This window comes from Eumetopias jubatus, unplaced genomic scaffold (genome assembly GCF_037043125.1).
Source record: "Eumetopias jubatus isolate StellerSeaLion01/CBP00866 unplaced genomic scaffold, mEumJub1_p1.0 scaffold_6, whole genome shotgun sequence".
Taxonomy (NCBI): domain Eukaryota; kingdom Metazoa; phylum Chordata; class Mammalia; order Carnivora; family Otariidae; genus Eumetopias; species Eumetopias jubatus.
In genome coordinates, this window is record NW_028274812.1 from 14,866,743 (window position 1) to 14,889,877 (window position 23,135).

Below are 23,135 nucleotides of genomic sequence, written 5' to 3' on the forward strand. Positions count from 1 at the left end.
CTTAGAGGCAAATGGTTTTGAACGCCTGACTTATCACTGATTATTTTATTAATTAAGGAAACATTTATGTCCACAGCATGAAACTGCCAAGAACGAAATGTGTAATAAACAGAAAGAATTGGATAACTTTACAAGTAAAGGAAAACAATTGTTATCTGAGCTGAAAAAAATTCACAGTAGTGATTTCATCTTGGTGAAAACAGACATGGAGAGCACTGTGGACAGATGGCTGGATGTAAGATAATCACCTGGATTGTATGAACAGTTTAAATATTCACATTTGTCAATCATTATTTTTCAGCAAAGGATTATTCAGGGATGTGAATTCCATTTTTAACTTTTATTTGTTAAAAAGATTGTATTTATTTGAGAGAGAGAGAAGAGCGCGAGCATGAGTGGGGAGAGGGGCAGAGGGCGAAGGAGAAGCAGGCTCCCCACTGAGCAGGGAGCCTGATGTGGGGCTCGATTCCAGGACCCCAAGATCATGTCCTGAGCCGAAGGCAGATGCTTAACCAACTGAGCCAACCCAGGCACCCTCACTTTTAACTCTTAATGCTAACATGCAAAATGATATTTTGAAAAAATAAAACAGTATTCACATAAAGTTTAGAATTAGTAAAAAAAAAAGTTATTTGCTTTATTTTGTTAAAATTTAGTGGCAGATTTTTTGGGGTGCCTGGGTGGCTGAGTCAGTTAAGCATTGGACTCTTGATTTCCGCTCAGGTCATGTTCTCAGGTTGTGTGATCAATCTGAGGGTTGGGCTCTGCGCTGGGCCTGGTGGAGCCTGCTTAAGATTCTCTCTTCTTCTCCCTCTGTTCCTCCCCCCTCCTCTTAAAACAACGCAAAACAAAACAAAACGAAACTTAGTGGCAGATTTTCTAGAATTTCACTTGGTAGCTTCAATTACAACAAATTTATAACTCTAAATGTTTTTTTCCCCTCAAAACTCTGGGATTATGGATAAAAATTGAAGAATAATTTATAAATATTCTATAGAATATTAAACTATAATAATAATTTAGAGTTATAAGACTATAATTTTGCATTGAAAAACATCAGACTTGTAGTTTACATCCTTGGGTTTTAGTTCTTGCTCTGTAATTTAATAGCTATGTGACAGAAGAATAAGTCACTTGATCTTTCTGGAATTCTACATCTCAACCCATACATATTTATATAGTTTCCAGCTCAAAAATCCAGTGATTCTGTTGCCCTTCTATTAACCTACAGTGCATTACTATAGATTAAGTTACATAAGCTGAATTGCTAAAGTTAGACATTGATAATTGTGTACTGTAATCACATAATTTGGGGACTGCAGAAAACCTTCCCTGCCTCCACTTTTGAAAGAACATTCTTATTACAGGAAGACTACTAAACAATAATGCTTTCCTTTAAACCTACAAAGTTGGCCGATGTCCTATGTATTTATTTATTCTATAAATATGCTCAAGTCTAATGTCCATTTTTATGTTTCAGCATTACAAATAAAAGTGCTTATTGTGTTACTTTCAAAAATAAACACAATACTGCCCTCGATGGACCCCTATCCTGTAGAACTCAGCCTAAGAGTATGTTATAGTTGACTCCAATAGACCTGTTCTTAGTTTCCCAATTTACAAATGAAAATCGAATGTCTCAGAAATTCAGTCAACTCTCCCAATGACAGAAACAATTTATGTAATGGTTAGCATTTGTTTGAGTCAAGTGCACTAATTCCCCTATAATAACTTTTGTAAAACTTTGTTTTTCAGTGAGAATATAATGTTTTGATTAAGGCAGCATCAACATTATTAGTACTTTGGTGGGGCAAGGAGCATCTTAAAGCCTCAGACTAATAATGATATGGCTTCTGTTTTCCATCCCAGATATCAGAGAAAATTGAGGAAAACATGGATAAGCTGCGGATAAGCCTGACCATTTGGGCTGACGTACTTTCAAGTAAAGATGAAATCGATGGGTGGTCCAATAGTTCTGTTCCACAGTTGACCGAAAGCATCAGCAACCTGAATAACAGCCTCAGAGCAGAAGAATTCCTTAAAGAGTTTGAGGTAAATTGACTACATCTACCTTTGTGATCTTATGAGCTCATTGACCAGAATATGAGAAAGTTGTGTCCTTTTTTTTAAAGGTCTGTCTTTCAGAGACACATATGAATGTTACAAAAGTCTTAACTATCTTTTGCTATTTACCTGAGAGTGAATAGGCAATGGATAAGACTCCCCCCCCCCATTTTTATCACTTCTTAGTTGGGGCTCCATACTTAAAATATTAGCAGAAAAGTAAAAGCCCATAAAATCTATATTTTCCCCATTTTTCCATTCATCTGAGACTATCACACCTTGCTATTGGAAAACCAAATTGAAGGTGTTTGTAATTTAGTAATATTTAGAGGAATTTTTTTTCATTCAAACAGGATGTTTGCTAAGTACTTACCATGTGCTGAACACTTACCCTAAGTGCTAGGTTCTTCCACTTCCTCTTCAGAAATGGGAGAAAACGGGAGACTGGAGTGTGACAGGCTTCCCTAGAAAGTGGCCTTTCAAAGTTCTAGTCACCAGTTTATTTTAAACTTTTTATTTCCATTTCTTGCATTCATTTATTTATTCACTCATGAAATTTTTTTTAAGGATTTTTTAAATTTATTTGACAGAGAGAGACACAGCGAGAGAGGGAACACAAGCAGGGGGAGTGGGAGAGGGAGAAGCAGGCTTCCTGCCGAGCAGGGAGCCCGATGCGGGGCTCGATCCCAGGACCCTGGGATCATGACATGAGCTGAAGGCCGATGCTTAACGACTGAGCCACCCAGGCATCCCCACTCATGAAATTCTTAATAAGCACCTAAAATATGTCAGGCACTGTTTTAGACACAGAACAAACAGTAAAACAGACATAGTCCCTACCCTGCGGCATTTACTTTATTTATATTATAGTATGTATGTAAAATGTGCAGTCGTACTTAGGCTAGGATGAAAAATGAAGCATGGTAAGAGGAAACAGTGACAAGAGTAACTTATTTTGTAAAGCATATAATCACTACTCTCCACAAGGGCAGAGATTAGTTGCCATTGCATGCCTGGGTGCTCAGTACTGTGCCCAGCACACAAATGGAACACGACAGATTGATGATGAATGACTGCAGTCTGAAAAAATGTAGGTGAATCAGCTGTATACCTAAGTTATCTAGCTTTGACCCAAAGAACTTTCTAGAGATTTTTAAATCAAACGCCTATTGCTAAGGGCAAACAGAAGTAGAGGAAATTAGCCAGACTGAACATGCAATCAGGAGAGGGATACTGCAGACTCTTAATTTCTCTTTGATGTTAAATTAACATTACAGCTCAAAACAGTGGTGCCCACCGGAATAGGGCTCGTACCAGATCTCAAAAGTCAATTACTAAATTTTAAAGAAGTTTGCAAGCCAGCGTTAAACACAGCCATTATTGAAAATTAAATTGTAAATAAATTTACAATTAAATTATATTAAAAATTAAGCTAATAAATACTTAAAACTTACCACTTTTAATTTCTACTCTACATACAACTATTATCTAGGCGCTTGAGTTGTTGGTATCTATTCAATCTGCATGGTGGAAACGTAGAACACTGTGTTGTAGTGCAGTGCTTCCCACCTCATGTGCAGTGACATCATGGTGTAGCTCAAAATGGTGGTAAATACGATTTATCATACCAAAGTCAGGGTCTTTTTTTTTTTTTTTTGGAGAGCTGATTGTTTAATTGGCACGCACTGCCCTCCAACTACTGACCTTTGGGATCCAGGAAGCCAGTGGGCATCAGCCCCACAGTCATGTCCAGGTTCAGTCACTCACAGAGGTGGGTTTCTTTACGTTACCGACTGTCTTTGTGGTGCCGCAACCAATAAAATTAGCAGACCGGATTCGGCCCAGAGCCTAATTGTGCATTGCTGTTGCAATTCAAAAATAAAGTGTGTAAGTGTGTAGGTGTGATTCTTTAGTTGTTCGGCCTGCTCCTGGAGAAAGCCAGGGGGCCTGTTAGTTCATCATGTCTCACTGGGTAAGTAAATTACCTTCTGGAATGAAGGCATCAGGAGGTTTATTAGTGTCCACAAAGCACCAAAATGCTGTATTTAAGTTGAGAGGGATACTTTATCAAATGGTCCTTTGTGGCCCCAAATAAATAACGAAGTTTACAAGCATCTAATTTGTTCAGTAATGATTCTTTGCCTGTTTTTCTTTGTTTTGTGTTAGTGTTGGTGAAATAAATAAACAAATGGCAAAAAATAAAAAAGGTATTTGTTTAAAATAAAAATATTTTAAATTTTTATTTGAAACCTTTCTGATGTATTACATATAATCTATAGTAACTAGGCATTCCTAATGTGTATTTACTTTGAAATGCTTCCTCAAAAGTTTAATGCTGCCATGGTAGCCAGTGATATGAATGCTAATGAATAAATGATGGTTACTGAAAATCCCCACTGACTCAAGACTTTTTTAGTTAGTGTTTAATTTTTTCCAGGAGCTTTTTTTTTTTTTTTTCCCAATAAGGGAGGGTGGGAAGAAAGTTCTGCATATTCCCTTACATTCGAAGTGAAAGTTAATGATGACATTTTTCCACGTGCATAAATAATGAGTCTTCAGAAAATCAGAGATTTTTTTTTTTTTGTAAACCCTAGCTTGAAGTTGGGTTAACTCTTGGAATTATTAAGTGCCAAATGTAATATGTCAGTGTTTGCACAAGTTATGCTTTTTCTCTTTGTCTTTTATTTTGGCAGTCTGAAGTTAAAAACAAAGCCTTGAGATTGGAAGAACTTCATTGCAAAGTTAATGATCTTAAAGAATTAACTAAAAATCCAGAAACACCACCAGACCTTCAGGTAAGTACTCAGTCAGGTTTGTAATAACTACTATATACTAGACTCTATCTCAAATATAATCTCTAATATAATTGATATATAACAATAAATAAATTTTATATATTATATATAATACATATATATTCTCATTATTATCATCATCATAATTTCAAGCAAACATGTGGATCTTACCATATATGGGGGTTAAAACATTAACATCTTTAGAATTCCTTGTGTTAGTATTAATAGCATATTTCTAATACAAGTATTATAATAAGATTAGTTCCCCTTTTCCTTACTAAATTTTGGAAGTAGTATCATCCAGCTTGGCTCATGGACCATTTTGTGTTTGGCCCAGAACAGAAACCACACTTAGGCATATTGATATTTTTCTAATTCATTTACTCAGTGATTGGGTTTGTGAGATCACCATTGCAAACCTCCTTTCAGGACTTGTGGATGGCACAGACCCACAGGGGGCAGGCAGGCTAGACTGGATATGACCGGCAAGCCTGGAAGACTTCAGTGAGGGAGCTCCGGGAGCAACCAGTGAGGCGGGGTGGGGGTGGGGGGCTCTTACGGCAGCCAGCAGGCTCCAGGCTACGTGTTCTGTTGCCTTGCTTTAACCTGTGCATTTGTTGCTGCCCTCATGGATTTTCTCTACGTTTGCCTTCTTCCTGTTGTGTCTTTGTCCTTTACTTATTGCTTCTTGCTAACTCATCTATCTTGCTTGATTATACGTTTGCTCTGACCTGAGACTGTGTATCTGTCACTTAGTATCCTCAATGGATGATATACATATACCAGAATGTTAGAATTTCACCCAAAGCAAGAAGAGGCAAAGGGTGCTAATCATATAGAAAACTAAAAAGGAGTGTTATGCATGTCGCCTGTGTCAAGGATATAAATGGGCATCAGGTGGACTTTTGCAGAGTTAAGTTGGAGGCAGGGTTTTGGGAGAGAGCTACTGTTGTACTCCGCTTTCTCACCCCCCTCCCCCACACACATTTACTCAATGAAGAGGTGTCGGGACACCTGTTCCTTACCTCAAAGGAAGAAGAGTTTCAGTGGTACCATCTGGAGAGAATGACATGTGCCCCTGCAGTTGATGGACCCTGGAGTCTCCTTTCTAACTCCCCTGAGAGACTTTATGGGTGAAAGATGGGTGGGCTAGCTGTTGATGTATTTGCCAAAGGAGAAGTGATTGTTTTGAGTGGCGTGCATCTTAGAATTATCTGGTGTGAATACCAGAGTAGTATCATCAGAGGAAAGGCAAGGAGAAAGCATCAGTGTGTGGATATCTCAGGTTATCTAGGAAGGTTATCTAGGATATCTCAGGTTATCTAGGAAGGCTTTCCAGGAAGGAACGGGCCTCAGCAGCAAGAAACAGAGCTGCCCACAGGCTGTTGAAGGAGAAACAGGAGTGCATAACTTGCATGGAAACAATGTCAATGGGAAGTCCCAGCCGTGAGGGGCGTCTCAGAAAACCCCACAGACTAAGGCCTGTGACAGGAGAGAATGCAAAACATCACCCCGCCTAGGAGCACAGATGCCAGTGCACAGTAGACATCAAAAATTTCAGAGCCCCTCACCCACCTCCTACTTGTCCAAGCCTGTAGGGGTCAGAAGCTGTAGAATATGGGGGAATAGAAATAAAGTGAAGAAAGACAAAGAGGCACTTGGCACTTTCCTTCAGGTGGGCTTCCTGTTTGTAGCAGGTCTGAGCTGGGGATAAGAAAAAAGCCTTTAAGTTCAAAGTTGATTATTAAATGGGCCTAGATGTTTTAATTGTGGAGTTGAAACCATTTTGTAATTTATCGTGATTTTATAAGTCCTTTTATTATCTCTAGGGCCAGAGAAGTCAGGAGCCCTCCCAAAACAAATCATTTGGGAGGAGAGAAGAAGTAGCCTCACTGAATACTTTAAAGTGGGAGACAAAAATAAAATTGCTTTATGATAAAATCCATCAGTGCTGTTTGTTCAAAGTAGTGGTTACATCAGGGCATAAAATGTGTGAGTGTTTCCCAGGAAGAAGTAAGAGCAGGGTTTTGGTCACCAACTTGGTAACTCTGTAGGTTGAGCTCTGCTTTTGAAATGTGAACTTACATATTCCTTGGACCCTCAGTCAGAACTGCCACTCTAACATCCAATGTCAACTGTAATCCTTACTGTTTCCACTTTCCCATCACTTACAATATTTGACCACTTGTACCCACTGATTTCCCTTCTTAGAAAAATTGAATTAGCATCCCTGATTAGGCTTATGTGTTTTTTACAATGAAGCTGCACATGAACAGAATTCCTACAGAATGAGTGTTCTGGTCTTCATAGATTTTAATGAAATCTTACATTACGTTTAGTTTATAGAAGCAGACCTAAGGCAGAAACTGGAGCATGCCAAAGAAATTACTGAAGAAGCAAAAGGAACCTTGAGAGATTTCACTGCTCAGAGTACACAGGTGGAGAAATTTATTAGTGACATAACGAGCTGGCTGACAAAAGTAGAAGAATCATTGAAGAATTGTGCCCAGACTGAGACATGGGAAGGGCTGAAAAAAGTAAAGGTAGGTATTCACCTATCATTAAACTTGTATACTTCCAATGGTAATATTGGTTTCCTGTTTTGTGGTGACTAGAATAAAAATACAACTTTTGCTCTCAATTACCTATATTAACACCAGGCCAACTAATTCATGATATTGGACATATCAGAGTAAGTTGTAGTTGGAGGAATGAATTCGGGTGGTAGGAAGTTGAAGACAAATATTCTAAAAATAGAAAGCATGCATTACTGTTGGACCTGCTCATAAGCTATGCTTGTTAATATATTTTTTAGTAAATGGGTAGAGCCTATAGAAGACCTGTTTGAATTTCCATGAATTTTCAAATTTGAATGCCAAATAGTTTTTCAATTCTTAATTATTTTTATTGGTTGGTATAACTGCTTTTATCTAGGGAAGAATATATTTTAAAAAATAGTTGAGAGACAACATTCTACTTGCATGTCATCTATCCATAGAGATAATGTTCCTGATAAACTGTCTGTAAAGCTTGTGAGTTGACTGTTTAACATATGTCTGTTCTCTTTAGCATATTTTCTTACTGTACTTAAGACGAAGGACATATATTTTAAAAATATAATGCTTTTGGTATGGCCTGTGACCCTGAAACAAAGCCCTATGAGCCCATCAAAGAATGTGAACTTAGGTGGTGACTCTATTAATAGTTTCTAGTCAGCCGACTAAACCCAAGATCATGGGCTGGAATCCCTGAGAAACCTACTCAATTTGCTTGGAATCCTAGACTGTAACCCAAATCCTAGTACCTTTCAACAGCTATTTGCAGTTGGTCCCAAGGAGAACTGGGCAAAATTCTGCAAGAGTCAGCAGATCTATTACAAACACTAAAAAAAAAAAAAAAAAAAAAAAATCCCACAACAGTGCATACATTACCTAGTGGATTTCAACAGCATCAGTTTCTGAAAAGTACCATAGTGGAGTATGCTATTTCCCTTTAATGTGATGAATATCCTTCATGGCATTCTTTCATTCTGTAGGAAATACAAAAGGAACTTCAAAGTCAGCAAAGCAACATCAGCTCCACCCAAGAAAATCTCAACAGTCTGTGCCGCAAGTACCATTCTGTTGAGTTGGAAGGCCTGGGCAGTGCTCTGACGGGGCTCATAAAGAACCACGAAGCTGTGACCCAGTTGTGCTCCAAAACACAGGCCAGCCTTCAGGATTCTCTGGAGAAGCACTTCAATGGTGAGCTCTGGCAGGGCTTAGCATGAATCGGTTGTTTACCAGAAAGAATCCAAACCAAAGGCTGCCTAGAAACTGCCAGCAATAGTTGGAGAAAACCTTCCAGAAGAAGATCATTTTAAATCCATTTGTGTGTCGAGATTTGAGCAGTGGAAGTGCTGTGCCTGGGCTCTTGCCATAAGCTGAGTTCTTCCTCTTTCTGCCCAAGAAAGTAGGAATCCACCATTTTGAGGATTCCAAATTTCATCTGGGTTTGCTACATGTAGCTCATTTGTGTGGAAAATTACTTCCATGGCTATGATGAAGTAACACAGTAAACTTGGAAATTAGGAGAGGCCATGGAACAGTAGCAGCTATAGTTCAGGAAATCGCCAGTCATATGTCCCCAACTCGGCTTCCCACACAGCAGTGCCTCTGCCCTGATGACGATGCGGAATGACTCGCTAAGTCAGCTTGGCGGAAAGAGAAGATGGCTCCTTCCTTTGCCATAAAAATGACTAGAGCCTTTCTCCCTTCGCTGTCTTCCATATTCAGACAATTATCTTTCTTTACCAAGAGAAAGAAAGATGGTGGGAAATCAGATATTTCAGGAATACAAATTTCTTTTCAGTCTTTTCCCTGCAATAATTTCTCAGTCCTGCCATGAACAGTCATGCTGTAGTATATTCTATATTATTTTATTTCTGAAATATTTTGTAAGGCAAGATGCAGTGAGCTGAAGGCCAGAATGAATTCATTGTGGTAATCCTGGAGGCTCATTCAGTGTTTTGGATGTATTTCTCATTTTCATTACTTTCAAAAGAGTCTATGCAGGAATTCCAAGAGTGGTTTTCTGGGATAAAGGCAGCAGCAAAAGAATCATCTGATCGAACTGGTGACAGCAAAGTTCTAGAGGCAAAGCTCCATGATCTTCAGGTATGAAAGCTGACAATGCTTCTTCTTCTCCTACCAGCTGCCCTCCTGTGCCTTGAGGTCAGACCTAAATCATCTCTTTCCACAGATCTTCTTATTTTATTCAAACTTTTCTTCTTCTCTAACAGATTAGATTTCTTGAGTCATAAGGAGATAGACAATATGGAAAAGTAAGCTGAGAAAATAAATCAGAGCTACAGAATTTCTAGATTCTGTTCTTCTCTCTTTTAGCCTATTGACCATTCTTTGGAATTCATTCAAAACTAAACCTAGTTTTAATTTTTCTAGTAGTAAAAACATAATTCCATCTATTTCATATCACTATTGTGGAGGAGGTTTTTTATTTTGTTTTGTTTTTAAGATTTTTATTTATTTATTTGAGAGAGTGAGAAAGAGAGCCTGAGCAGGGGAAGAGTAGAGGGAGATGGAGAAGCAGACTCCCTGCTGAGCAGAGAGCTGGGCGCAGGGCTGGATCCCAGGAGCCCGGGATCATGACCCGATCCGAAATCAGACACAACCGACTCAGCCACCCTGGTGCCTCATATCGTGGAAGAGTTTTAAAAAGAAGACATGACTTGTGTTTTTTAATAACCTGCAGTGGAAATTTGGAGCTAGGGCCTATGGAAAGCAGTAGATAATACAGGTTTTACAGGTTTTACGGACTATGAAAAATATATGCACTCAGGAATGAAAAAGCCATTGTGAAGTAGAGTTCAGAAGTGATTGACAAGATTTTCAGGTAGCTCATCTGAACAAAGCACTGAGTTAAGTATTATTTAAAAACTTTTTTTAGGGACACCTGGGTGGCTCGGTTGGTTAAGCAACTGCCTTTGCTCAGGGTCATGATCCTGGAGTCCTGGAATCGAGTACCGCATCAGGCTCCTTGCTCAGGAGGGAGCCTGCTTCTCCCTCTGCCTGACAAATAAATAAATAAAATCTTAAAAAATAAAATAAGATAAAATAAAATAAGTAAAAATAGTTTTTTAAATGAATGTGGAACATGAGGATTTTTGTAGCCTAATCAGTGAGGACAGTTATGTAGATTACTCATGAAAAGTCAGAGTAGGAAGATCATTATGATAAAGGAAGTTGGTTTTCCAGGAAGCATGGTGAATTTAAATGTGGAATTGTCCCCTTTAATCTTGAGATGCAGTGGAACTAACTCCACAAAGAAAAGTCTGAGTAACCATCGCAGACGCCACCCTGGAGCTCAGAGGAGAAGCAGGGCTAGCTCTGCAGTTCTGCGGTTCTTTTTCTCTGCTGAAACCGCTCATGATTGTGATCTTTCAAGGAAGAGGTGCACACCAAGAAAAGAAGGGACCTGAAGAGAGGACTTTGTGTGCAGGAGGGATCAGAGGAGGGGGAGGGGTGCAGGCAGCTAACCAGTTAGAGGGCATCACAGGAACGTGTGAAGAAGTAGAGCCTGGGCTGGGCTGGGCTGGGACAGTGAGAATGGGGAGAGAACACCCTCTTTACAGGCTGGCCTTGTTCACAGTTTCGTCCTCAGTGGTTCCACTGACTGGCTGGCACCATCCTTGATTATGAGCCTTGAGTCTGTCTAGTTGTACATTCTCATTCTGGTCTTATTAAAGACATTCTGCCTTTGAGCTCTGGGTTCTGTTTTTCTTCTTTTGCTCTATTATCTCAACTTAGAATTATAATCAGTGCTTCCGTGCTCTAGGGCCCCTGAATAATAGCAAATATTTTATATTACCTTTATTTCTCGAAACAGAACATTCTGGACTCCATCAGTGATGGGCAGAGCAAGCTTGATGCTGTGACTCAAGAAGGACAAATTTTATATGCACATGTGTCTAAACAAATTGTCAGCAGCATTCAGGAACAAATTACAAAGGCTAATGAAGAATTTCAAGCATTTCTGAAACAATGCCTTAAAGACAAGCAGGCTCTTCAAGACTGTGCTTTAGAACTTGGAAGGTAGGGTTGTTTTGATAAGCGTAGACTTCATCACACAGTCTCAAAGACTTTGAGAAAAGAGCCACTGTGAATAAACAAATAATATTTGAAAGTACAGGTTCATACTTAAGTACAGGTTCATACTAGGACAAGAATTAATTGCTTGGACTCTGAGGGGACTGTTTGGCTTTATTTTCTATATAGAAAAAGTAAGGAATTATATTCAGTAGTTATTATCAATGGCATACATGCATGTATTTTTGTCTATTTGATTAACTAAAATCTGAGAGCTTTGACACCCAGGTTTTAGATTATCCATATCTTTTCTTTGCTTCCACTTCTGTTGGGTTGGAGTGATGGCAAAAAACACTTGCCAAATTTCTGTGAATGAAGATTCCAATCAGGAAGCTATGTCAACAGGGGTGAATATAAAATTAGAAGGAAAAAAAGCAGGGGGAAAAAGATGTCATATAATCAAAATGCCTTTCTGGTCACAGAGTAATTTGCTTTACTCTTGTACAGGTTTCTTAGAGAACTTAATGTTGTTTTCAAAACTTAGAGTTCTTGTGCTCTTGTGCCATATTCAAATCTCTGTAAGATACAAAGACTCAGAGATGACTTTCCCTTCCTTTACTGGGCTTCCACTGCCCTACTTAATCCATCCACTCCAATTCAGAGTCCCTGTAGTAAGACACAAGTTAAGTGTACGTTGACGTGGGAATGTAATCTTGCTGATAATTACCAGCTGATTATCAGGAAATCATTTCAGCAAGATAGGATCTCAAGAGAAATTTCCATGATTTTTCATTTTGTTACTGAAATAAGTGATAATTTGGATGGACTTATTGTTGGGTTTTCTTCCATACTTGGAAATTCATGAGATTTTAATTGCCATAGACATTGTGACCTCAGATATTATAATTTATTTATTGTAATGAGTGCAGAAGAATTTCTACAAAGTATTTTCTTTTCTGTAGCTTTGAGGATCAGCATAGAAAACTGAACTTATGGATCCATGAAATGGATGAAAGGTTAAGTACAGAAAACTTAGGAGAGAGTAAACGGCACATTCCTGAGAAGAAGAATGAAGTCCATAAAGTTGAAATGTTTCTAGGAGAACTATTGGCTGCAAGGTATGGCGCTAAAATGGAATAGGTCCTTTCCCGACTAACAAGTGTTGTTTGTCTCGTTGGTTGGTTATTTGGTTTGGTTGTTAATTGGTTGGTTGGTTGGTTGGTTGGTTGTTTGGTTGGTTGGTTAATTGTGGTGGTTGTATATGTTTCTGTCCCTAAATGTCTAGAATACAGATGATTGTGCAGTGCTCTCTATGGCAGGGTGGTATTCTAGAGAGAACATAGGGATGGAAATGAGGAGCTATCTGCATCCACCTCCCTTTGCTCAACAAATTGGATAGGCCACTCATTTCCTGTATTTCTTGATATTAGCCTGTAAGCATTGTGCTGCTAAATAATACCATACTTTCTTCTCAGAGCTTATTAGAAGGATAGAAGGTCCTTATAAAGGTACTCTTCACTTACAGAAATAATGCTATAGAACCCATTTCCATATATTCTTCACACACTATAGCATCTAGTTCCATTTCCAATCCACCCCAATCCTCACAATATTCTTAGTAAAGCAAAAGGTATGGTCATTAAGTCTGACTTCCTGGAGGTTCCTCTTCTCCACTACAGTATTTGTCTCTTCGTTGTTTCCCGACTGAGCAAACATTTCTGGCTCCTGGCCCAGGCAAAGTTCTCTGGACTGTGCTTTTAACTCCACCAGCTTCAGGGCTTTGCTCCCTAAATTCATAATCCAACTGGCATTATCAATCGCTTTGTTGACACTTAGAGTACAGCTTGACCCAAACTTCTGATCTATCCTCTTAAAGAGCAGATATACCTGTCTATGAAGCAGAAGAAGCCAGCACCTAGCCTGCTTGATCAGACAAATCAGGAACACTGATCAGTTCAAGTCTAATTCTGATCATATTCATTCCTTGTTTCTGCTGAATCTTCTTTTGGATCAAATATGCCTAGTAGTCCTTGCCTTAAAAAACAAACATGTAAACAAATACACAAACATGACCCATAATGACAGTTCTTATTGGTGTGCAAGTTTAATGACTATTATTCCCTGGAATGCTTCAGTCCCATCTCTGAGCTCTTCCCATGGGGTGAACTCTTGTTGACTCTATACATGCCAACCCTGGACAGGGAGTTTCTCAAGGCCAGGGATCTTTAGGTCTTTATCATTGTTATAGTCACAATGTCTGATATAGTGCCAGAAAAAGAAAATATTTGCTGAATTAATGGGATAACAGTATCATTTTAACTTTTTGAAAATTATACTGCATTTTATTTGCCTTTTAAATCAGGTCTAGATACAATGTAACATGGTCAGACCTATTTCTCTCTTTATTCCAAACTTCTAAAATGACTTTATATATTCTTCTTGAGCTGTAACTCTCTGATATTCCAGGATCAGATGCTAAGAGTCCTTAAGTATGCTTGCTGCTAGGCTCTGTGTAATTGGTTACTTCTCCAGACAATCTTAATGTACTCTGCTGCTCACCCCGCTTCTCCAGCTGAGTCACCTGACTTCTCACTTGCTGGCCACTTGATCCTCCTAGCACTCTGGACTTTCATCATAATATTTCAAGTACTCAACTATCTTGGGGGGATGCCCTTTTTTTAAAGTACCCCAGAGTTGAGAATTATTGAACTTTTATCACCCATTAAGCAATTCTTTTTGTAGTAGCAAGTGGTATACATTGTCCTGAATTACTTAACTCATATAGTTGTTTAAGCCAACTTCTTGTCTTACCAGATTATAAGAAATGTAATTTAGAGTGGATGCAATATCATATAAATAATACATCTCCTAGAGGGCCACAGGATGCTATGTCTTTGGTAGCTGATCGGAAAAACATGACAGACCTTGTCGGAGATAAAGTTTGTATTCTTTTTCTAGTACTCACAAGAGTTCATGTTCACACATCTGCACTCTCCCTTCTGGTATCTTGGGGGAGTTCCTGATAGACAAGCTGATCAGAGTTCAGAACTCTTTAAAACAAGATGAAGCCAACCCAGCCACATATGACTACACTTTTCCTGCACCTAATTAACATAACTCCAAACTGAGATGAGCCAAGTACCCAAGATACAAAGAAACCCATCAGCACTCACATAATGGCCTTTTGATAGAAACTGTTTTGTTTTGTTTTGTTTTGTTTTTGCAGTTTATCTTCTGTGTTGGGTCCTGGGATATGAGAGGAATTGTAGAAGCCCCTGACTTCCAGAAGGTGAAAGCCTGTGGACTGAGACAGACAGGGTCTTTGAGGTGATAGAGCAAGACAGGGGCAGAGGGCACACAGGGGAGGAGCCCTGTACTCTCCTCCGTCTCGGGGACAGTGCCATGCTGCCTAGGGAGGTGATGCCTGCACTGGGCTTTGAAGGGCCAACTAGAAGAAAGCAGAGGAGAGTCAACGGGTTTTCACAAAGGAGGAATCCCATGTATACACCAAAAAGCAGAGGGTTTGGGGACATTTCAGGATTAGAGCATTTAGTCAGAACAGAGATGTTAGAGATGAGGCTGGAGAAGCAGTCCTGGGCCATTTTCTGAAGTGAATTCCTCATAATACAGGGGCCAGGATCTAGGCACAGCATAGACGGAGTGAAATTCCCTGATGTACATAGACTGCATCCAGAGAAGTCGTAGAGAATGCAGAGCCAGCCCTGTGAAAGTCCCTGGCATCTTCATTTCAAAGGCACGGCAGCTATGAGCTCTTGTCTGGTGACTTCTCCAGGATCAACAATCACCCGTCACTCTGCTATGCTCCAGAAAGTCAGAATTCAATTTTTTTTTCTGTTTTCTTTAGAGAATCTCTGGATAAGCTTTCCCAGAGAGGGCAGCTTCTCAGTGAAGAAGGCCACGGTGCTGGGAAAGAAGGACGCCTGTGCTCGCAGCTCCTCACGAACTACCAGAACTTACTCAGAATGACCAAAGAGAGACTGCGGAGCTGCCAAGTGGCCCTGCATGAGCACGAGGCCTTGGAGGAAGCCCTGCAGAGCATGTGGTCCTGGGTGAAAGGCATTCAAGACAGACTGACCACTGCAGAGAGCACCGTTGGAAGCAAAGACACCTTGGAAAAGCGGCTGTTACAAATACAGGTAGGCAGAGCACCAGCCAGACACTGACAACTTGTGAAGATCAATTTGCTTAGATTCACAGATGTTTGAGTTGGGTCTCAATTGTTCTGTGAGCCTCTAAATGAAGATTTGAGGGCCCAATGGAGAAAAGATGATGTTGGCAAAAGGGATGTGGAGGAACCCTGTTTCTCCTTTGTAAAGAAACATTTTTGTTTCAATAGCTTTAAAATAATTTTTAATGTCACTTAGTAAGTATTTAGCAAAAGTTGTGGAATATTTCCTCTACCCCAAGCACTATGCAAGTTGTTAGGAAAACAGAGATGAAAGTTAGTGCTGGCTTTCTAAGTGTTTACAGTCCAGTGGGAGAGACTAACCTGTAAATTGTAACTTGCGTTACCCCATGTAGTCAGGGGTCATGATTGAAGCAAACAAGGGTGTCCTGCAAACACAGGGAGGCCACCAGCCCAGACTGCAGTCAGTGAAGGGGACGTGGGAAGATAGAAATTAGCCAGGCGGTGATGGTAGGGGACTGGTAGGTTTTTGACAAGTGTGCCTTCATTTTCAAAATAATTTATTTTTACTTTGAAATCAACATTCAATAAATGTACAGTTTCTAGGTTAGTGGCCCCGAGTTTCCCAAGAATTTAAATTGGAGTTAATAAAGTATCATATTGCAATAGGGTGCAACAGGTTTGTTGTGTTTTCATTTTGTTGTTGTTGTTGTTGTTGTGTTTTCATTTTAAAGTGAGTAAGGTAGGGGTGCCTGTGTGGCTCAATCAGTTAAAGTGTCTGCCTTCGGCTCAGGTCATGATCTCAGGGTCCTGGGATCAGGGTCCTGGGATCAAGCCCCATGTCGGACTCCCTGCTCAGCAGGGAGTCTGCTGCTTCTCTCTCTCTGCCCTTCCCCCTCCACTCATGCTTGCTTGCTTGCTCTCTCTCTCAAAAAAATAAATAAAATCTTTAAAAAAATAAATAAAAATAAAGTGAGTAACATATTCCCTACCTTGATTCTCATGGGAAACATAATAGTTCCTGAAAATATGAGAAGGTTCTAATATTCCTACTGACCTGTATTCACTGTTCCTTCATAGGATATTCTCCTGATGAAAGGTGAAGGAGAAGTTAAGTTGAATATGGCCATTGGCAAAGGGGAACAGGCCTTGAGAAGTAGCAACAAACAAGGTCAGAAGGTGATTCAGACTCAGCTACAGACCCTTAAAGACGTGTGGGCTGACATCATGAGCTCCTCTGTCCGTGCTCAGAGGTACGGAGCCTATTTTCAGTGTTAATTTGCCTAAGTAAAACCCAGTGGCTTAGTAAAATGATGAAATAGTGCTGAAAGTATCCTGCGGTAGAGTTACCAAGCATATTATTTTAGCTAGTTGTATGCTTGCTTGTCTTTGCCCTGATTGTATTTTCTGTAATGGCAAAGACAGTTTTGTTTGTTTGCTTGTTTTGTGTATGTGTGTGTGGGTGTGTAATATTTTCATCTCCCATAATATTTCTCATGGCATCTTGTACACAGCATGGGCGCAGTAAGATACCTCCTTTCAATTCATCAAAGCAAGTCTTTAATAACTCTTCCCTTTTTGGAGGAACATACAGGAAATTAATTTGTTAGCAACTATTGAACTTAAGTATGAATCTTTTTCTCAACCAGAAGTCATGTCACCCACAATGGGGCTGTGGAAATGTGTGTAGAGTTTTTGATTGTCATAGTGATGGGTGCATCCCTGGCATTTAGTGACGTGGCCAGGAGAGTTTACATCCTGCAGTGCGTGGGGGCATTCTCACACAGCCAACAATCAGCCCACCCAGGATTTCCTAGGGTTCCTGTTGAGAAGCCCTGTACCAGCCGCTCATGAGTAATTAGAGAAGATACTGAGTGTTACACCAGGTGGTGTTGTTGCTGTTACATTTATGAGTGGGAGATTTCCACCTTCCTCTCTTTTCTGAGTATCCACAAATAATCTGGCGGCTGGTTGGACAAATGACCTGCAGTCAGAATTATACTAAATTACCTTCCAGAAGCCATATTCTGAAAGCAATATATAGTGTTAGGTCACCTGAAGAAGTGTGTGCTTAATAATAAATAAATGAATAGCATAAGAAATAGATTTTGTTTCCTTTGAATATGGAACATAAGTGGTGACTCCCAAAGTCAGCAGGACTTTAAATCTCAGTAATAACTCATAATGGTCAGCAAAGAAAAAAAAATCAGATCCCATGGTTCTGATAGAGTGGACCACTGGAGCATGAACTAACCCTCCCAATCCTTGGCAACGGGCCAGCTCCAGAAGAGTGAATAACAATGTGGGTGAATAGTTTTCAGATGTTGGAATAAAACGTTAAATACAAGAAGCAGATTCAAATCCTCTATTCTTCCTTTTCAGCAAGAAATTAAATTTGACAACCACATGCTGAGCAGTAGCAGTGCTCCAATTATTGAGCTAAAATAACGAATCAAAACAATTTTTCCTCTCTAAGTGCTCAGAGGCTAGGGTAGTGTGCATTCTAAAACACTGACTCAGATTGTGTTACTAAGATACTGTGGGACTGTAGGATGATGCAGGGCCTGGGATTGCTTCTGGAGAGGCGAGATTGATTTGTACTTTCTGGAAAATTCTTTGACGAAAGAATAGCACTTTAAAGCACTTATGTTGAGGTTTCTTTTGATGCAAAAGGAACAATTTGAGGAGATGCTGTAAGTACATTTACCAAAGATTTAACTCCAGGATCATAGGATTATATGCACGGGATGCTCGGAATGGTCACTGAGGATGAGTTTAGAATAGTTTTTAAAGATGCTGGTCTGGAGAGCCTTTTACATGACAATCTAGAGAGCTGTTTGCTTGACTATTACTTATATGACTTAATGTGACTATTGTTTCTTATATTATAAATACATTAAGCCTTTGTTCCTTCACATGTTCAACTCAGAAGCACTAAACACTGTGCATATATATCCTTAAAGTGAAAATCAATCTAATGATATTATTTACTTAGAAAGAATCCCTTAAATTTTGAATTCTAGTTAATAGTTATCAGCTGATTTGAATAAGGTAAACTGAGTCCAAGAAAAATAAGAATGATATCTATTAAATAAAATTTAATTGGTGCCCCAGTACTGATGTTTTAACAACAAAACTCATAACTTTGTCTGTTTATTTAGGTCAGTTAGCACTTGGAAGACAAACCTCTAGATGCCTATATGACTATAACATCTTACTTCAAATTCAACATAGATTTAGTTTCATTTGAAGAAACTGTTGTGGGTCAGAGAGGTAGTGTTTCTCCCTGCACTTAAAAGCAATATTTTTATCACAGAATAGCATTCAAACAGCTTACATGGAGGCAATGCCCTCATACTTGGTTTCAGTCGAGATGTCAAGATAACTTATTTTTGTACTATGTCACATTAATTCTAGCACTTTGGAGTCTGTGATTAGCAAATGGAATGACTATCTAGAGTGGAAAAACCAGTTGGAGCAGTGGATGGAATCAGTGGATCAAAAAGTAGAGCATCCTTTGCAACTGCAGCCGGGTCTGAAGGAGAAGTTTTCCCTTCTGGACCACTTCCAGTCCATTTTATCTGAGGCAGAAGACCATGCCAGAGTCCTGCAGAGTCTCACCTCAAAATCCAGGGAGCTCTACCAGAAGACAGAGGATGAATCTTTCAAGGAAACAGCTCAAGAGGAACTGAAAACACAGTTTAATGATATAATCACCGTTTCCAAGGTTAGTGTTTTATATTGAAGAAAAAATCTTCAAGGTTCAGGTAAAGAATATACTACAGGCTCAGAGTGCCTGGGTGTCTCAGTCAGTTAAGCATCTGACTCTTGATTTTTGGCTCAGGTCATGATCTCTGGGTTGTGAGATGGAGCCCCATGTTGGGCTCTGCACTGGATGTGGAGCCTACTTAAGATTTTCTCTCTCCCTCTCTGTCTACCACTCCCTCTCTCTGGCTCTCTAATAAATAAAAAAGAATATACTGTGGGTTAAATTATAGGGGACCCAGCTGCTCTTAAAGTATTTGTACATTTAGTGAACAGTTATTACAAGAAGACCATACTCACCTATGGATGCCCATGAATCCTTTTTCTGTAGTCTTGGAATTATTTTTTATTCTTTGTTTTTTATCTTTCTCCATCTAGAATGTTGGCCAGTCCACTTCTTTTCTTTGTAAGATTGAGCCTCAAATGTCAGTATTTGTACTTCTTTTTCTTTTGTTGCTATTTGTATTTGTTGCATTAAATACAAGTCTATTTGCTTCCAGATTTCAATCATGTACAATGTATTTCATGCATTTCTCACTGCGGTATAAACCGCCTTTTCCTATTCTTATTCTCCAGATATAGGCTCCTTTATGTAATATCAAAACTGTTTTTAGTTCCCTCTCTGAATCTTTACTTTCCCCCATGATTTTTCTTTTGTGTATTTGTGACAATGTCTTTTTCTTGGTTTTCCTTTTAGGAACTCTCTTTGTGTTATTAATACTATAATTTTTAACTTATGTATTAGTTTATCTTAATTTTTATTTTGATAATTTTGACTCTAGAGTCAAAAAGACCTAAATTTGAATTCTGGCTTTGTCCCTCTTTTGTATGTCTGGCTTTGGGCATGTTACTTAACCTCTGTAACGTCTGTAAATGCCCTTTCCTACAATATAGTGATAATAATAGTATCTACATCACAGGGATGTTGTGAGGAGTAAATGAGAAAATGCACTTAAAGTGCTGAGCAGAATACTGTACATAGTAATTACACTGTAATAATACAGTAATAACACACTGTATTGTTGCCTGAATAATAAGAATAGTTATTAAAATAATTATTATTAAGTGGATTATTCGTGAGGGATGTTAGTAAACATTCATTCAGCATAGATTTCTGTTCTAACCTACACTAAAGTAAATTTAAAGGAAAATCATTGCTTCCTTATGTGCAGTCTAATTAAGATTTGATGTTTTCATGTTAAGATTTAAACAAAGTTCAATAATAGGAATGAAATCTTCTGAAATCATTAAGAGACCTGCTGTTTTGTCTGATTTCATATTCTCAGTAATGCCTGTTAAAGTAACCTTTTCTTTGCCTACCAGGAGAAGATGAGGAAAGTGGAAGAGATTGTGAAAGATCACCTCATGTATTTAGATGCAGTCCAGGAATTCACAGATTGGCTCCATTCAGCAAAAGAAGAACTCCACCGGTGGTCAGATATGTCTGGAGACTCATCAGCCACCCAGAAGAAATTGTCTAAAATCAAGGTCAGAAAGTGCACAGATATTATAACTTCATTGTTTCATTGGTTCTTGAGTATGACATACCTGTGATGAAGATTCTGTGGATAAGGTTGTTACTTAAAATGTTTCCTATTTTCTATTTGTTGATATTTATTACCTTGCACCTCACAAATTATAAACATAAGCAAGGGGAAGAAAGGAATTCAAACACTTGACATTTGTGAGCAAAATGCAACATTGTCTATGTATACTTCCACATGCAAATGTGCTTATGGCCATAGTCGGGGAGACTATGAAATATATGCTAGCTGGGTGGGCTGATGGAACCAGACACTATTTTCCAGCGCAGTGATAGAAAAGTTTATAACATAACTTAGTTAAACGTATTTGAGCAATAACTTGGAAATGTCATGCTAGATGTTTTATTCCGCTTTAATAGCCAACAGTTCAAGAACGTAATGGAAAGCAGTGCTTTAAAAGACATTAAAATTATCACCTAGTTTACTCCTCACAAGGGCAACTTAAAAAATAGAAATTCACATATCTGAGAGAGCTAGAACAAGTATATTTCTAGTTATTTGAATATTAAATTACAATAATTCCCCCCATGAAAATAAAGGATTTTAATCTAAAAATTAAGCAGTAATGAAATCCTAAGTGATTTAGTAGTAGATGAGGAAATGTTGGGAATAAATAGTGTAATTGTGGTCAGGACTTTTAAGATTCATACCGTGTTCTGATCCCTGGACATCAGAATATAAAAGTCTTAAAAATACTAGTTGATGATAACAGTAATAACTACATTTACTTTTACAGGCTTGGAAAGTATTATTTAAATCTTACAATGACCATGTAGGTTTTAAAAGAGGTAAAGCACCTTTTGAAGTTCTTATTATCTGTGTGATTCTTTAAAATACTCCTTTGATACATTTCTCACTAATATTTTATTCATCCATCCATTTATCCATTTATTCTGCCAGGGTTGTGCATTCCCTCAAGGAACCTGCAGTGAAGTTGGGAACAATGATGCACAAACTATGTTTATAAAATAATACATTAAATGTAATGACAGCTCACACTACTTTTAGAGCTTAGGCCCTAGAATCAGACCCTGATGCTGTATTCTCCCTCTACTGCTTTTCTAGCTGTGTTGGGCAAGTCACTTGATGTCCTCAAGCTTCAACCTCTTAATTGGTAAATTAATAACAATAGTACCTGCCTCACCAAGTGGTTTTGAGGACTAAATTAGGTCATGAACATAAAACATTTATCATTACGCTTGACACATGGAATCCACTCAATAAGAAAATTCAATAGATTTGGAAAATGAATGATTTAATTGGCTATGGAATGACAGTGTGGGAAAAGTCAAGAGTGATGGTCTAGACTTAATGCTCTTTTTTTAAAACACTTTATAAAATACTTCCAAAAATATGGGAAATGTAGGAGAAGGAGGTTGCAGGAAGAAATTGGAATTTGGGAAGGAGAAAGTGAAGTCCAGGTCAGGCTTTACTGGAGGCTGGTGCATGGGTGAGGAGGAACCTTGGAGGAAGTAAATAAGCACCTCCTCTGTCTTTCAGTTGGTTCCTCACCACCCCCAAGAGTAACCACCAAGAATAGGCAACTTCGAAGCCAAATATGCGTGTGTATGCATATGATATTTTTAGATAGTTAAATCCAAAACAAGGAAATATGTATACAAGTCATTTCAAAAAACTTTAAAATGATGACATTCTTGGGGTGCCTGGATGACTCAGTCGGTTAAGCATCTGACTCTTGGTTTCAGCTCAGGTCATGATCTTATTGGTCCTAGGATTGAGCCTCACATCAGGCTCTGTGCTCAGTGTGGGCTCTGCTGGAGATTCTCTCTGCTTCTCCCTCTGCCCCTCCAGTCCTCACTCCATGTGTGCGTACACACTCTTTCTCTCTCTCTCTCTCAAATAAATAAATAAAATCTTTTTTTAAAATGATGACATTCTTACTCAAAATCTGGATGAGTGGAATTAGTGGTTGCAAATATTGAAATGTCCCATTTTCATGCCAAAGAAAACTGAGATAATGCGTTAGAGAGTATTTTGGGAAACTGTGTTTTGACTACTGATAGCCTCTTAACTCCAAATTTGAAATTAGTCGTAAAGGCAAATTATAAGTATTTAAATCCAATAATTAGACATAGTTTTTTTTAAAAAGCTATATATTTTTTTTTCACCAAATAACTACTTATTATATACACTGATAAACATGGCAGGTTTTTAGAATCCTGCTGCTGAGGAAAGGATGTGTGTGTGTATATTAAATGCTAACTCTGTGTAAGAT

General features: G+C 38.7%; 1 protein-coding gene across 1 annotated transcript in view; it reads left to right on the forward strand.

The window, feature by feature from the left end:
• Positions 1–23,135, forward strand: part of SYNE1 (spectrin repeat containing nuclear envelope protein 1) — a 454,522-nt gene that overhangs the window by 209,901 nt on the left and 221,486 nt on the right. Inside the window, exons 42-53 of the mRNA XM_028103363.2 lie at positions 77–235; positions 1,870–2,052; positions 4,758–4,859; positions 7,199–7,402; positions 8,395–8,602; positions 9,402–9,514; positions 11,244–11,449; positions 12,406–12,561; positions 15,309–15,600; positions 16,671–16,843; positions 19,008–19,317; positions 20,679–20,843. Of these exons, the coding sequence (XP_027959164.1) occupies positions 77–235; positions 1,870–2,052; positions 4,758–4,859; positions 7,199–7,402; positions 8,395–8,602; positions 9,402–9,514; positions 11,244–11,449; positions 12,406–12,561; positions 15,309–15,600; positions 16,671–16,843; positions 19,008–19,317; positions 20,679–20,843 (2,271 nt within the window). The remainder of the gene's footprint in view (positions 1–76; positions 236–1,869; positions 2,053–4,757; positions 4,860–7,198; positions 7,403–8,394; positions 8,603–9,401; positions 9,515–11,243; positions 11,450–12,405; positions 12,562–15,308; positions 15,601–16,670; positions 16,844–19,007; positions 19,318–20,678; positions 20,844–23,135) is intronic.